Source organism: Cololabis saira, chromosome 20 (assembly GCF_033807715.1).
Source record: "Cololabis saira isolate AMF1-May2022 chromosome 20, fColSai1.1, whole genome shotgun sequence".
In the NCBI taxonomy this organism is placed as follows: Eukaryota; Metazoa; Chordata; class Actinopteri; order Beloniformes; family Belonidae; genus Cololabis; species Cololabis saira.
In genome coordinates, this window is record NC_084606.1 from 26,755,872 (window position 1) to 26,772,711 (window position 16,840).

Sequence of the window (16,840 nt, forward strand, 5' to 3'; positions counted from 1 at the left end):
AGTCAGTGGGTGACTTTTGTTTTAGAAATTGTTTAATTCTCTCAGCATTTCAGATCCTTCTGTTGGTCCCCTCTCTGTATATAAATATGTATCTATATATAAGCTGTTGTGAATCCATCCTCTCTTCTTGGCCTTTTACAGGTAGAAACTCCTATTTTTTTTTTCTTTTTTAACATGATGTTGATTTAAGAAAAAATACATTTTTGAGAGTGTTACAGTCCTGTCCACAAATGACAATGAAAGGGAAAGTCATTCTGCCTTGTCAGTGTTTTATTTGTATGTTACAAATAAAGGAAAGTTGTTTGACTTTACAAGAGATTGCTCTTTTTGTCCTTTTTCATGAATGCCTTTTATTTTGCATAAAAATTATTTTATAGACTAGATATTGCAGCTAGAAGAAAATTTTAAATGTAATATTTGAAAATGTGTAAATAACCCAAATTATGTAATTTATGAGTTTTAAATAATGCATAACTAAACCCTGTGAGGAAATTAAAGACTACCAAATGGTTACTGATGTTTATTTTAATTAAAAGAATGCTATGATTTGGAGATCTCATCCTGCCATATTCACAATAAAAAGGTTTTCTGTGGATACGATGGCAGCAGCACATCTGGAGGGCCGTTTAGCTCCCACTCTCCTCTACTAGTGTATAAGGGATTCTGAATGTGTTTTTGTCTTGCTCAGAGATGCAAGACCTTGCCTGAAAAGACACCTATTTGGGAGCATTTCTTGCTCTAAAACTTCTAAGTATTATTGGTTTTGTCTGTCAGAGTTGGAGGCTTTTTCTCTGGGAGCTGATAAACCGGATCATCCCTCTCCTCATTAGTCTGGAGGACAGATTACATGATTAAAGGAAACGTGACTACAGGACAGTGGGGGGTTTTTCTTTGTTTTTTGCCTCAGACTATTTAAAGAAAAAAAAAAAGATTAGTTTAGAGACAACATTGCTGTCCACATATTCATTGCATGGTTAAATTTAAACCAGGGTTAAACATCAGTCACTTCATTCACATGTTGATTCACATGTTGATTTTTCACATATGCACCTCCAAATCCATCTTCTGTGGATGACAGATCTTTAAAGGTGTTTTCAACAGATGAACATCATTCTGAAACTTTCAGCAGTTGACACAGATACACAGATGTTTTTCTCCTGAGAAACTGCTTCTAATGTTATTCTATACCAAATTATGTAATTGAGGAGATGTTGTCAAACTAATTTAATTACCTCCAAAATGTTCCTTTTTATTGCATGTTTTGGGCCTTTTGTTGCTCGTGCCCTAATTTATCTGTTCACGTCAAATATAAAAATGAACTAATAATTCTTCCCGATTGAATTAAAAAAGGAGTTTCTAATATTGTAACTGAATTATTTTTCCAATCATTTTAAAGTAAGATAGCTATTTATTAATTTATTTCATGTATTTGTGTTTGTTCGGAGTGGAGCAGATGGAACCGATGAATTGAACTAAGGGTTTCACGGGGACTCGTTATTCCGGTGCACCGAAGCCGGACGTGGTTGGTGCCTTCAGTCTTCGCACAAATGTGGAGGCTGAGAGAAATAAATAAACAATTGTTATGATGCTCTGAGGGGCCTTTCTCACCTCTTCAAGATGACATGAAGCTGTAAACGTTGGTTCCGCGCCGTAAGTCCTGTTTCGCCCCGTTTCCTGTTTTAGGTGAGTACCTGCAGATGTCAGTCTTTTATATCTATTTGGTTTTTTATATTTGGTTTAATTGATACTGCTTTTTCATCAGCATATTTATAATATTAGACCTCTTATGCACAAACCTTCCTCCTGCATCACGCAGCTGTTACTGAATAAGAAGCTTTGTCTCTATTAGGTGACCAAAGGTTCTGAAACTGACACTTCAAAGCACCTGTCAACATTTAAACTTTAAACTCAACACACCCTCGATCCTAAAATGAAATACCAACAAAGGCAAGAATGCTGAAGGACTAATGTTTTCTGTCTGGCCTATTGTCATCCCATCAGCTGGTCAGGCTACCATGGCAACGAGGATGAAGCTGAAGCTGAAGACGGTCTTTGTGCTGTACTTCATGGTCTCTCTGATGGGCCTCGTCTACGCTCTCATGCAGCTTGGTGAGTTTTGGCACAATGTAAATATTTCAGTCATGATTTAAAGTTTAAATGTTTCTGGGAAAAGTCAGACGACTGAACCTGTGCATTTTGCCGAGCAGCCGTTTCAAAGCCGAGGATCTCCTTAGGAGCGACAGGGTTAGGAATAAACACATCAGAGGGACGGCTCGGGTTAGGAGACAAAGTTGGAGAGGCTAGATTTGGTTGGTTTGGGCGCTGACAATGGAGCTGTTAGTCAAGCGATGAGAGGAAAAACCAGAGAGGAGATTTTTGGAAGAGGACAAGTTTAGGTGGAAGAGAATGATTCACTCTGGCGACCTCTAAAGTGAAAAGCTGAAACCAGAAGAATATTCAGTTTTGCCATAATTTGTACACCTTATAATGTAGAATTTTAGTTTTTTTCTAACTTAACCGTTTTTGGAAATATCCAAAGTTTGATATTTCACAACTTTGAAGACCGTTTTATACCAAATTAAGTCCACTGAGACTGCACAGATTCCAGACCAGCTTGTTTTGTACATGTAGATGACAAAAAATTATTTTGAGCAAAATAATAGTTATTCACCATTTCTTAGTTCCATCTCTGAACCTTTTAAAAACTCAATACATCAGGAAAAAATGGTGAAATTCCACACAAAATGCTAGTTCCCTCTGGTCGTGACATGATGGTAACCAGTGGTTACCTCAAAGTATTGTTTATTGCCAGTTTCAGAAGTAAAAACCCTTGTTTGGTTCACTTTAAACACCAAAGAGACTGTTATACATAAACTGAAAGGTATTTAATTACACAAACTAATAAGGTTTTTAATAAACTATGCGTATAAGAGTAGCTTGAATGTGTCAGAACAGACTGAAACGTGCAGTAACCATCTTTGCATTTGCATGTCTTTCCTGCAGGCCAGCGCTGTGACTGCACACAACATGTCATTCCTAAGGACCGCACCATATCTCACCTGCGGGACGAGGTGCACCGTCTTCAAGATCACATAAAGAAGATAGAGGAGACCAAGAAATCCAAGAAGGAGCCGTCCAAATCCTCCCAGCCGACTGTGTTTGTCATCACCCCCACGTACGCAAGGTAGACCTCCCGTTCACCCGGCCGCCTCATCTCCGCTATGCTTTCATCCCTGCGCTTGCATCACCCCCTCTCTGCGCTCTGCCTGTGTGCAGGCTGGTGCAGAAGGCCGAGCTGACTCGTCTGTCACAGACTTTCCTCCACGTTCCTCACCTACACTGGATCGTGGTGGAGGACTCGCCGCGCAAGACGACCCTCGTGACCAACCTTCTGATGAAGAGCGGCCTGAACTACACGCATCTAAATGTGCCCACCGCCAAGGACCGCAAACTTCAGGAGGTGGGTTAATGTCGAAGCTGAATCTACTGTTATTCTTTCAATCTTATATTTATTTCTCATTTAAATATGGTTCCACCTCAGGGGGATCCCAGCTGGCTGAAGCCCCGCGGCGTGGAGCAGAGAAACGAGGGACTGCGGTGGCTCAGGGAAGACAGGCAGAGCCTCCCAGGAGAGGATGGCCAGAGGGGAGTGGTGTACTTCGCTGATGACGATAACACATACAGCCTGCAGATTTTTGAAGAGGTGGGTAACAAAGTGTGAAAGCGTTCATTGTTATTCAGCGATGACTTTTCTCATCCGTCTCAAACGTCTGCACACTGAAACATCTCGTTGTCTCGATCCAGATGAGGAGTACCCAGCGGGTTTCAGTGTGGCCGGTGGGGCTGGTCGGCGGGATGAAATATGAGAAACCTGTGGTGGAAGGAGGAAAGGTAGATTTTTTTTGTTTTTTGTTTTGTTATCTGGTTGATGATGCTGGAGAAATTGTACTTTGCTTCCACAAATTCAAGAATGATTTTTTTTTTTTTTTTTTTTTTTTTAAACATGTCACCTTTGTACCGCTGTACATATTTCTCAATCAAAAAAGCTAAATAAACAATTACAAAAGCAGAAAAAATTAACCTTGTGATACATTTTTGTTGCAGTAGGAATCATCTCCAGACAGTCAAAACTGCAGGAGCGTTTCTCTCTGTTTCTACACTTTCAGCAAAGATCGTCTTTTTTCTTCAATGATGTTTTATGTTTGTTTATTTTTCTTCAAATTTTAAGGTGGTTCGCTTCCATACCGGCTGGCGTCCCAGTCGTCCCTTCCCGATGGACATGGCAGGCTTCGCTGTCTCCCTCAAATTGGTCCTGACCAATCAGGAGGCTTGCTTTGATGGCGAGGCGCCAATGGGCTTCCTGGAAAGCAGTTTCCTTAATGGTCTGGTGACCATGGATGAGCTGGAGCCCAAAGCAGACGACTGTACTAAAGTATGTGTGTGTGCGTGTGTGCGTGTGCGAGAGAAAGAGACAGTGAGAGTGTATAATGATGAGTTCTTCTCATGCAGTACAGTGTTTGTGTGTACTTTGATTTCACATTAGTTCATTGTGTGTGTCTGTGTGTCTGTGTGTGTGTCTGTGTGTGTGTCTGTGTGTGTGCGTGTGTGTGTCCTGCAGGTGCTGGTATGGCACACACGCACGGAGAAGCCGAAGATGAAGCGGGAGGATGCGCTGCAGGCTCAAGGACTGGGCTCAGACCCTGCTGTGGAGGTCTGAGAAACACACACTAACACACACACATCCTCCGCTGTGAAAGCTGCATCTGTAACAGTACATAGAAACAGAAAACATCTGCACACCTTCATTTTCCTGGTTATGATTGTCTGTTTTTCTGGGTCATGTAATAAATGGAAAAGTGTATTTATATCGAGCGTCACAAATATGTTGACTGGTGATGTATTATGTGCTGGTTTCCTGTTAGTTTTAGTTCGTTTGGTGTCTTTGTTTAGGCCTGGGGGGAAAGAGATGATGCAGTTTAGACAACTACCTGAAGGGGGAGCCAGATCAAAGCTGTAAAACTATGCTGTTCAACATGTTTGCTGATTATTTATGAATTCAAGGGGCATTTTCATGCATGGCCTCTAACTTCGTGTCATCTCCGTTGTCTGTATCCGGTACCTTTTTAGATGTTTTAATTTATTAACACAAAAACTGAAAAAATCCTCACGGCCATTTGCAAAGGCATGTAGATAATACAATCTGTATATTAGTTATTTTCACATAAAAGCATCGCTGGCTCTGGGATTTTTCTAACAGCAGCTTCAAATTCTGTAAAACTGAATAAATCCAATTAACAAGCTGCTTCCGTGTCACCGTGCACTCGTGTTGCAACCTAGCAACACCATCCTTCAGCACAAGCTTGGGATGTAGTAGTTTCACTCCCACTTCAGAGCTCAGATGCAGCTTTTCAGTAGTAGAGCAGACGTTGAATAAATCCTGTCAGTATATTGGATGTTTTACGTTGAATTATGCTTTAAAAAACACTATTTAGAAGGCAATATCCAAATCAAGACAATATTACGGCTGCAGCTCACGTCTTCCTTCCTGTGTTCCACCTCAACCTTGATCAAAGAAAAAAACATGAATTGGTCTCCAAGAGATGGGAAACTTTTTTGTACTTTTACATTAGCAAAGCTTCAAATATGAACTGAACTACTTGATCCGTGTTTGATTATCTTGAACAACGTCCGCTGAAGTCAGATGACAAAGAACGAAGTAGCATTCAAGTTCAAAAGGTTGTTTTGTGACACTGGGGATAAAGAAAAAAACATCCAGTGCCTGCTTCAGTATGATTAGTGCCTGTGAGGAAGTTATCTGCTGTAATCCATGTATTTATTACTGTAACATTGATCTTCACATTGTGTACAGCGTGATAATGTCTGTCCTTGGCCTTGAAAGTAAACTTTCATTATGTATAATATGACTGTTCGTCGTCTCCTGTCATCTTTTTGTATGTAAATTAGCTTTATTTATTTATTTATTTTAAACTGTCAGCCAGCTAAAAAGAGGAAGAACGTGGTTACATAAGGCAGTAAAGTTGAGACTAGTTGAATGACCCTGTGAACTGTGACATTTAGACTTTGGGTTTATCCATCAAACATGACACAGCTGAGTACAACGGTTACTCTGAGTGTAATCGTGTTGCTTGTTTTTGTTTACAACTATTATAAAAGTAATTTGATCATAGTGGATCTCAGAATTAGTCAAATACAAGCTCAGAAAATAACAGAAAACCTATGTGATATTATTATTATTATTATTGTTGTTGATTTTTTTTATAATTGATTTTTAACCAGAATGAAGACAAAAGTGTTGAAGACAATCCTGAACAACCTGATGGTTACCTTGTACATCCACCTCTCGCAGCAGGAACTTGAAGTTGTCCTTTATTTATTTATTCTACATAGCCCCAAATCATGACAAACGTCACCTAAACGCACTTCAACAGTACAGCTCAACTTATTATCAACAAATTAGTCCAATGAATATATAGCCAATAAAATAACAATGACAATGATTGCATCAGTAAGGAAGCCAACAGATGCATTAAAACTTTCCTTGGATATGGAAACCTCTGGCAGAACCAGAGCCAGACTCACACACAAACTGGCAGCTGGATCCGGAGGAGAGGAACCTGACGAGTCAAGGTCGATTCTGGATTTCATATGTCGCCAGTGAAGAGAAGCTAAAACTGGAGAAATGATCTCTCCTGTTTGTTCTCGTCACAACTCTGGCTGCAGCACTCTGGGTGAGCTGGAGGTCTTTGGGACAACTTAACAATAAAGGATTACAGTAGTCCAGTCTTGAGGTAACACATTTATGGATCAGTTTTTGCTGCGTCAATCTGAGACAGGAAGTTTAAAAAGGCAGTCCCAGAACCCAGTTTAATATGCAAATAACCGGACAGATTCTGGTCAAAATTAACTCCCAGGTGACCGACAATCAGTCTCTTATGTTGTTGTGGAGGAATGTTGGCTTGTTTTTAACAAGTCTGCTCATTGAGGGTTTTTGGACGTGAGCTTATGCACATCTCTCTTGAAACCCCACCACAGCCCCCTCTTTACGCTTGTTAGCTTTGTCCTCTTATAGTCACCCCGTTACACCAAGACGAAAGGTCGGAGTAGCTTTTGGCAAATGTTAGACTAAACTAGTCAGACCTACAGCTCTTTACATTTCGTACGTCATGAATGCTTCATTCACCGTATGCCTCACCTTCCTTCTGCTTGTGGGTCATCTCCAGGGCGGGAACTGTACAGCACACAGGGAGGAAGTAGACCAGTTTCACTCCCGCCGAATGTTTCCACGCAGAAACATGAGCTGGACTTCAACCGCGTAATCTGCATCTGTTCATCCAACTATGAAAAGGTTTCATCAAGCACCATGTCTCAATCCTGTAGCTCGATCCAAACCATAACCCCTCCACCACCGTGCTTGACGGTGGAGGGTTTCGCTAAATGCAGTGTGTGGTTTTCACCAATCAAGGTGTCAATGCCAAGACCCACTATGATCCTACAATTTATATGATGCTTTTACGCACAAAAGGCATGTAAGGAATTACCGATTACAAATTTGCATATGACCCGATGTTCATTGAATAAATGAACGATAATGAGATCGCGGTCTCTCAACCCCGAGGCATGCAGCTATGCAAATGTGAACTATGGACGCACTTTCTCATTCATTTCAATGGGAAAGTGTGCCCAAACTTTTGACTGTTAGTGTGCATTTGATCCAGAACGCTGCTGCCAGAGTCCTTACAAACACAAGGAAACTGGACCACATTACACCGGTCATGAAATCGCTACACTGGCTTCCAGTGAGTCAAAGGATAGAGTTTAAAATCTTACTGCTGGTCTACAAAGCACTGAATGGTCTTGGACCAAAATACATGGTTGATCTGTTAGTTCCTATGAAGCTCCCAGACCCCTGAGGTTCATCTGGATCTGGTTTGTTGTGGTTCCCAAGAACAAGAACCAAGCAAGATGAGGCAGTGATCAGTTATTCTGCTCCTCACCGGTGGAACAAACTTCCTGTAGACCTGAGGTCTGCTCCAACTGTCAGCTCCTTTAAATCAGGGTTAAAAACATTACTGTTTACTCAAGCGTACCCCTAAATTAAACTTACCTGCTGGACTCTACTGCCCTTATTTTTAACAGCTTGTGCTTTTTATTATTTTACTTCTTTTCTTATCATCTTATTCAATCATATTTGTTATTTACTGTCTAATTATGTCTAATTATTTACTGTCTAATTATGTCTTGCCGCTTTTAATGTCAATGTAAAGCACTTTGAATTACCTTGTGTTGAATTGTGCTATATAAATAAATGTGCCTTGCATTTGCAAAATGTTTCCTCTTGAAATAAAAACACGCTTGAAGCACAGCACAGTGTTGTGTTTTGATCCCATCGAACTGTTTTCTGTTTCTGCTCAAGTAATTTTTTCCTCTCTAGCCAACATAAAAGATTTTTAGGGCTGTGACACGTTCAGGTAGTCGTCTGGAAAGGTTAGTTTATACAAATTTCAAAGCCGGAGAAACACAAATATTGTCCCAGGAAGACTCAGCGATGGGCCGATAAGAGGCTTTTGACTTTTGAATTAATGCCCACAAATCATGTGGACAGTAAAAGACAGAAAAGTACCACCAGATCATAAAGTCATTAAAACATTTCTCTCAATCACCTTACAAAAGAAAATAATATCAAATTGTGGCCTATAAAGACTGTATAAACTATCAGGAAGAAGTGTGAGTAGTATTGCTGGAAAGGCAAATATAATTTTCCTGTTCCGTTGCCACGAAATTCAGCCGCAGAAGTTTGCAAATGAACATTTAAATGAGCCTGACGCATTTTAGAAAAACAGTTGTGTCAAGAAATGAAGTAAAAAAAAAAAAACTTCTGACCAAAATGAGCACAAATATGTTTGTGATCCTGAAGAGAATGTTTGTTTCAGGCTAAAAAAGGAAAAGATGAATATGAAGAGACATGTTTTTTACTCTTAGTTCCTCATGCAAACAGACATTTCGATCAAAGGTTCATGCTACTATAAACCTTTCTGGATTTGCATTATTGGAAACCAGCCAGCAGCACAGCTGTTTCAACCGACAGGTTCCTTAAACCCGACACGAGCGGTGACCTCACGCCGCCAGACTAGTCTGTGATTTTATCACTTTTGTCTCTTCTATTTACTCCTCTATGATCCTGTAGTGCAAGCTTTTTTTCTTCTTCTGTGGAATCACCACATTATTCACTCCAACAGGTCTCGGCCTGACCGTTACCACGGGAACCCTCATCCAGCAGGACAGCTAACAAACTTCTAACTTCAGCGCAGCTGAGTTTTTACAGGCCTCTGTTGAAGGCTCCTACGCCCTCTTTTCTTGGTGATTATATACGAAGCATGATGAGGTCAGAGTATAAAACGCGCAGACACACAGTGATTGGGAGATGAAACTGATCTGCGAGATGAGTAAGAGTAAGTCATAAGAAACTGTACGCACACCATATTTGGTCCACAATGATTCTCTCAGACATATGTTAAGATGCATCTATGAACACACACACACACACACACACACACACACACACACACACACACACACACACACACACACACACACACACACACACACACACACACACACACTGCCTGTGAAACTGGAAAGTAGTTTTAAGTTTCACATCACACTGTGTTTAATGATTATGTTTGTTTCTGTGGTTTCCCGATCTTGGTGTGTCACCATGGTATACATGTGGATGCATGTAGAAGAAGGTGTGGGACTGCTGTACATCCTCACGTAAGAAAAAACCGGCACTTAAATCGTTGCTTAATGCATAAACGGCAAAACAAGTCCCAGTCCCTCCCAAATCCGGTGCTTACAGTCCAAACGGGATGTGGAGGAGTTTCCTCTGATCTCACCCAGGTCACTTAGAAGTATACAGTAGTTCATCTACGTCTTAATCAGAATCAGAATCAGAATCAGAAAAAGCTTTATTGCCAGGTCAGACATAAATCAGACGAGAGAACTTGACTCCGGTTTGCACCGATGGCACCATTAATACGGACGCCATAAATGTAGATAAATACACAGGTACATCTAATCAAGTGGACTGGAGTATTATTTTTCTGGTCTGGATGCCAACTAGGAACGACCTTATCGGTGATGTCAGGGAAGCAATTGTTGCTATGCAGGAATCTGGAAAGGGATATACAGTAAGGCCACTTCCAAAGAATTTGGAGTATCAGCCTACTGTCAGAAAGCTGATTCACAAGCAGAAAACATTCAGAAAAGTTGCATGTCTTCCCAGAAATGGACTTCCAGGCAAGTTTACCTCAATGTCAGACCATGCAATGTACAAGAGGCACATCACACCACGTCTGCACTTTTTCAGGCGGGATACAATTCATGAGATAACAATAAGAAAAAGGCTGAATAAGTAGGACTTGTATAGGCAGGATGCATGTCTCTGCATCGTTTAGGGCTTTTTAACAGAGGACACAAAAAAGCAGGGACAGAGACGGTGGTGAAATGCAGCCACGGATCACAGGCTTGAATGTGAACCTGGGTCAGCAGCAACAAGGACTCGCATGAGTCCACACATGAGGAGCCTTGAGTCAGGCTACCCGGCACTCCAGGTCTTTCATTTCTAAAAAAAACACTTAACACTTTTTACACTTTTCTGAAACACCAAACTGTTGGAACAATGTTTCCTGGACGGGTGAGACCAAATTGGAGATATTGGACTACTAATTATAGCTCCGCTGAAACCAAACAACGCATGTAACAGCAACACCTCACCTCAACTGTCAAGCACAGTGGCGAAAGTGTAATGATTTAAGCTTGTTTTTGAATCCACAAGACCTGGATGCCATGCATTCATCTGCACACTAACGTTTTTTTAGGCCATCAGCTTAAACTTGGTCATGCAACTGAACAAAGATCCAAATGACACCATAAAAACTCCAACATAATGGCTGGAAAAGAAAATAATAAAGGGGATGTGTTCAAAATCCGGTACTTCACTACTTGCGCGAGGCATGATAGTTCAAAAAAACATATTTCATGAAGCATTGAGTGGAAAACTGCTCTCTGAAAATTGAAAACCCCACTCAAAATAAACGTCTGGGTGGAAAGATGTATTAATGCCACGTATTTATCAATACGTATTTATCAATGTCTATGATGGATTGTGTGTGAAAGGTGAATCCTGCAGATTTATCTCTCTGACGACCAATGAGTTTATTGTTGATGACTGATAGTGTCTGATAGCAGTGTGTTGCTGGGGAGATGTTGGGCTGATTACACTTCTTTCTTATTTAATACTCCCTGTTGAACACACTTGAATGATTTTCTGTGTGCAGGTGTAGTGGGTTTGGGTCAAACATTCAAGTTCGTCGAATGATATGTAGAAAAAGTTAGTGTCTTTGGACTGAAGGAGACAGAAAGTCCTTGATGGCGAGGGTGCTCTGCTGGCCGTGTGTGTGTTGATGACGACAGACGTGCAGGTTGGGGCAGGGCCGGTGTGACGTTGAGCAGCAGGGGAGTCAGCTTAGCCGCCCGGCTCTCAGTCACTCATTCACACACACACACCGCAGGAAAACACACGCTCCACTCGGGGGAAAGAGGAAACAGCAGCGCATGAGGTAGGACTTGGAAGGTTTCATGTCAAATTAATGCAAATAGTTTACTGCTAATATTTGCTTCTTTCTATGAAAGCCCCACCAGGTGAGACTAGATTTTTAATTTTTACTTTAAAAAATGACCTGATTTAAATAAAATAGAAGCTATTGCTATTGTTTTGAAACACACACACACACAAAAGCGACAGGCGTTTTGTCCTTGATGGTGACATCACCGGTGCGTGTCCAAACCTTCAGTATAACCTTGTCTCAAGTCTCTAGAAAAGATTGGAAAGAGGGATTTATCTTCCATCCTTTTGATATTTGTGGAGAACGAACAGCAGCTGGGTACCCAGACGCCGACAGCGATAGCCAGCCATCGATCTCAGCTGCGGTTCAGGGAGAGCTCAGTGTCAAAGTCTGACTCTGTGTTTGCATGTCTGTGTTTGTCCTTAGCTGTAAGAACACTGTGTCTTTTAGTTTTGACATCCCAGTTATTATCTCAACACTGATAACACCGACTTTGACCTGCAGGCTCACATGTACGTAAACTCGTCCGATGTTTGCACAGCAGATGCTCTGTGGAGTTCATACCATCCACAGCAGATCTACACTGCTGATAAAGCTGCACACACACACACACATACTCCACCAATAATACCCATATCATCCATCTGCATTCTTTAGTGCCCTAAATGTTCCCCACTTCTTACTTCTAGTACGAAACGGTTAAGTACTGGGTTTTAGAGAGAAATACATCCAAAGAGTTGATTTATGCAACCACTTTAATCTATAATCTCCTTTTCCTGCAGAAATAACTAAGTACAAAGGTGGGAAGAGCGGAACAGAGGCCCCGAGAAGCGAACGAGAAAACGAAAAGATGACGATTGGCAAGAACTCCAGGAAGAGCTCGGTTCGAAGCTCTATCAGAGCCCCCAAGTTCCTGGACAAATCGAATGGTTTCTACGGTCGCCTGGATGAGCCTGAGGTCGCAGCGGGGGAAACGGTGATGGGGAAGGAGGTGGAGCAGGGTGTAGATGATGGCAGCAGAGACGCAGGAGTTGTGACCATCTCGCATCAAACTATGGTACACAGCTCGGGGGCAGACGAGGAAACAGAGGTGTTTGACTTCACCGACGGGATGCTGGAGGATGATGGAGAGACTCTCCTGCAGAGGAAACCCAGCCGCCGCAGCAGCAGGTGGAGAAGAAGCTCCAGGAGGAAGCAGAAGGAGGAGAGGGCCGAGGACGAGGGACGGCAGAGCCCCGGCTCGCCAAGTCCTCCGGACGCCGCCGTCCCAGAAGACACCAGGGCGAAGATCGAGGTTGAGATCGAGAATCTGAAGATGGTGGAGGAAGAAATCGAGAAGGCCGGCAAGGGGAGAGAGGCCCCGCTCGTCCACTTCCCAGTGAGGGAGGATGCGGACGACCAAGTCCTCATCAGAGACAAGAAGCGAGGAAGAGAAGAGGAGGAGGAGGAAGAGAGGGAAATGAGGAGAGAACAGGAGGAAGGCATGAAGATGGTGAAGAGGAATACAGTCAAGCATTATCGCAAGGTGAGATACCGATCTGGTCGCTTCAAACTCTTATGTCATTAAACTGAGCTTCCCTCCACTTGGTGAAAGCTCCAACTTGCAGATTACATAAGCAGCTCGGGGGTACGTGGAACAGGGGGCAAAGTTCAGCCTCCAACATAATGCACACTGGGTAATTAACCACCATGGAAACTTATCATATCACCTTAATAATAAACCTCTGCCAGGGTCAAGGTACAGCAGCCGCGTGTGCATGCACATATTAAAAGGCCAATGACAGATTTCTCCTTTACGTCACCTTTAATGACATGGAAAAAAAAATGATTAAGCCGGAACAGAAGTCAGCGTGCAGAGACCTTCATCTGCCCTCCCGACATGAAGATTTTCTGCTTCGACACACACACACACACACGCACGCATGCATGCACACACACACACACACACTCGGAGGTGGCATTCCTGCCTCTGCAGTATCGCGCTCCTTGATCAGAGGAATGAAGGACCGTCCTCCTAAACCAACAGCACCAACACATTCCTCTGATGTCAATCAGCTCGACCCGTGCTGAGATTACAAAACAGCCCGACCAAAGATGTAAAAATACGTTGGTTATATTAAAGAATTAGTGTTTGTTCTTTAGATTAGATTAGATCTTTATGTTCATTGTTATATAACAACGAAATTAAAATTGCTACCAGTCAGTGCTAAAAAATAAGTAGATAAATACCATAAAACACTTTCACACAACATACAATAAAAAAATAACTGATTAAAACCAATAAATAATTAAAAATAGCGTACACATTGACACAATCCCTCATATCAGTTTACACTTTGTTTTTGAGTAGATTAAGTTCTGTTACAGATGCAGGATAAAAACTGTCTCTGACTTGGGTTGTTCTTGTTTTTATTGCTCTGTACCGTCTACCTGGAGAGTGTCCAGGGTAAGAAGGGGCCTCTGTGATATGTTTTGCCTCTTAAATACAGCGGTCCTTTGTGTTTGTTCTTCATCTGTAAGGGCAGGTTAGAGTATTACTGATACCAGACGACCAGGCTTTCAGCCGCGGCTCCTGACTTCTGCCTTGTTGTTGTTAAATCCACCCGGAAACCTGCGGGGACAATGGTCAGCTTGTGCATCGAACACGGAAATGTTTCAGATAAACTCCAGCAGTAAGCCGAAGCTTTTAGTCTCCTGTCAACAAGAGATATCAGCATCTTCCTATAAAAGTGTACAGCCCAGGTCACATGTTATTCAAAGTAAGGAAAAGAAGCACCAACCACCCTTTGCTTTTTCTCCTTTTCATCAATCCAACTTAGGAAAATGGGTTTTAGGTGACTAGTCATCAGCACATCATTTCTGATTCATGAATGACTCAGCTATTCTGAGGTCTGGTCTTACATCGCTACGTATGTTTGATCACGAGTGTTAAACCTCCCCAACTCATCCTCTTCCTCTTTTCCAGGCCTTTGACCGAGCGCTCCGACGCGGCTGGGAGGCCTTCATCACCAACCTCTACAGCGTCACCCTCACGCCTGTGACATCCTCCTCGCCATCGCCGCCCTCGCTGAGGAAGAAGGACGAGCACAGCTCCGTGTTGGCCGAGTTTCAGTAGAGCCGGACGATTCAAACCTCAAACCTCAATCATCTTTTGTGATTTTTAGTACAATGAAACCAGGGTGACGTGCAGAACAATCCACGTACGACTGACTTTTACTGCGCCTGCACGCTGGAGAGAGCTGCATTGAGTTTCAGAAGCATTCATTATTTATTGTAGTTTTCAGTTTTAATTACTCGGTCTAACATTTGGAGCCTCGTCACGTCCTGCTGCAACTAACGGCTGCAGGTTTTCACTTTACAAGCCGGGGGAGCCACGATGGCTATTTTGCAATGAAGTCGATGATACTGGCTCGAGAAAAAGAGCATTTACAGAGTCTGCTGGCTCTGTTCTTTAATTAATTTATTCAGAGGTGTGAAAGTACTTGATTCCTTTAGCGCCTGACATCAACTATCAAGAGCTTGTTGTGCAAATAATCTCTGCTTTCCTTTGGTTAACATCATGAAACACCTGAAGTGTTGAGTTGTAACCACAAGGACTGTTTGAAAGAACAGCAATGACTGATTAGTGGACTTTTGTTGGGGTGATATTAATGTTTCTATGGGATTATAAGAGTTATTTATGGCTGACTCACAGTTTAGCAGGTAAGGGAGCTGGGATATGCTCCCAATCCAGTCAATCACTAAGAATTTGTAAATTGGTAAAAAATTGGTAAAAAATCTAGGGATAAGTTCCACTTTTTAGCACATCAGAAGTGTCATGTTCACCTCGTTCCTCATGAGTTCCCCATATCAGAGTTCTGGTGACGGTTATTTGACCTGAATGGACAGGGAATGAGACATGTACCTGAGACAGAAACTGAAACCTGATATCATGTTGATTCATGGTTAAATGAGTATTACACACCAGCATGACTGGCATGGTGCCTTTTTTGTTTTTTATGGTTTGGTTGCAACTGTACAGTTTGTTTTTCGTGTTTAATTTTCAATTGCAAAGGTAGCTGCAGCCTGTATTTAAGGCATTTTAATTGTCAACTTTTGTACTAATGAAAGCTTTATTTGAAATAAACTTGTAATTTCTTGTTAGCGATATGGATTTTTGCATGTATTTTGTTGTTACTAAGCAGTATACTGAAAATATTTTATAAAGACGTCTCCTGTATCTTATTAAGAACTTGCAAAGTAACAGATTAGAATAAAATGTTTGTATTTCTGGATGAAAACTAATTTTCATCATATGCAGGCGTTGCAGTTAGCTGGTTTTACATCATATGAATCATTTAAACCACCGTATCCTGTCATCAAGTGTCATAACTACTGTTTCTATGGCTCTACAAGTAGTCTTAGCAATAAAGGTCCACTTAACGTATCAAGCTTATATACCTATAATATGTAAATCTGTAACTGGCACTTTGAAAAAGCTGGAGTGGTGTAACACTGCACACACAATATCACAACTTTTAAAAGCTCTATTTGTCATTTAAATTATAAAAATACAAGTGAGGGACTATTTTGCCTTCAGTCTTACAGCCTGTTTCCACATGCATGTGTGTCATGTGATACATGCAAAGTTCAGTCATTTCTTTGGTGACTTCTGTAATTTACGACATAGGTAGGAAACTCCCTCTTACGGGGATTTTTGAAGTGCTATTATTGACCTCACCTGCATTGAAGGATTTCGATGAAGAGAAGTCATATGCAGTGGTCGCATTCAGCAACGGCCTGCACGATGTGGAAAAGCCCCTGGTGGTCAGTCAAGAATTTGCAACTTTTCTTGCTTCCGAATTAAATTCAACGTGGAAAAGCACATGTTGCTCCCAATAAATGCTCGTATAGGCCTACCATGCATTTATTGGGGAACCAAAATTATTTACACTGCAGCAAAACCTTCAGCATTGACTGCACTGTGATAGTGTTTGAAATGGTACCATAAATATCTGGCCAGTGTATAAACAACCAGGAAGCAAAAGGACAAAGAAAATATTAGATACAAATCCACGTTGGTACCTCTGGGAAACATTTAAGACCACCAAGAGGCTGATTAGACGATGTGCATGCGTTCTCTCATTTAATTTGTTTTTAAATATTAAAGATTAAGGGATGATGCATTTAAAACAAAGGTAAATTCATTGTCATAT

General features: G+C 41.6%; 3 protein-coding genes across 4 annotated transcripts in view; 2 read left to right on the forward strand and 1 right to left on the reverse strand.

Annotated features, from left to right (window-relative positions):
- The window catches only part of cct7 (chaperonin containing TCP1, subunit 7 (eta)), a 418,707-nt gene that overhangs the window by 112,014 nt on the left and 289,853 nt on the right, over positions 1-16,840 (reverse strand). The gene's annotated exons all lie outside the window — the stretch shown is intronic.
- Positions 1,514-5,919, forward strand: b3gat3 (beta-1,3-glucuronyltransferase 3 (glucuronosyltransferase I)). Its single transcript, XM_061709456.1, has 8 exons — positions 1,514-1,683; positions 2,002-2,109; positions 3,004-3,184; positions 3,277-3,460; positions 3,542-3,703; positions 3,805-3,891; positions 4,229-4,432; positions 4,619-5,919. The coding sequence occupies exons 2-8, from the start codon at positions 2,016-2,018 to the stop codon at positions 4,715-4,717; spliced, it is 1,011 nt and encodes a 336-aa protein (XP_061565440.1). The 5' UTR covers positions 1,514-1,683; positions 2,002-2,015; the 3' UTR covers positions 4,718-5,919.
- On the forward strand, positions 11,476-15,792 carry sb:cb1058 (uncharacterized protein LOC394209 homolog). Its single transcript, XM_061710407.1, has 3 exons — positions 11,476-11,639; positions 12,428-13,170; positions 14,611-15,792. Exons 2-3 carry the CDS (start codon positions 12,496-12,498, stop codon positions 14,758-14,760), a joined length of 825 nt encoding a protein of 274 aa, XP_061566391.1. The 5' UTR covers positions 11,476-11,639; positions 12,428-12,495; the 3' UTR covers positions 14,761-15,792.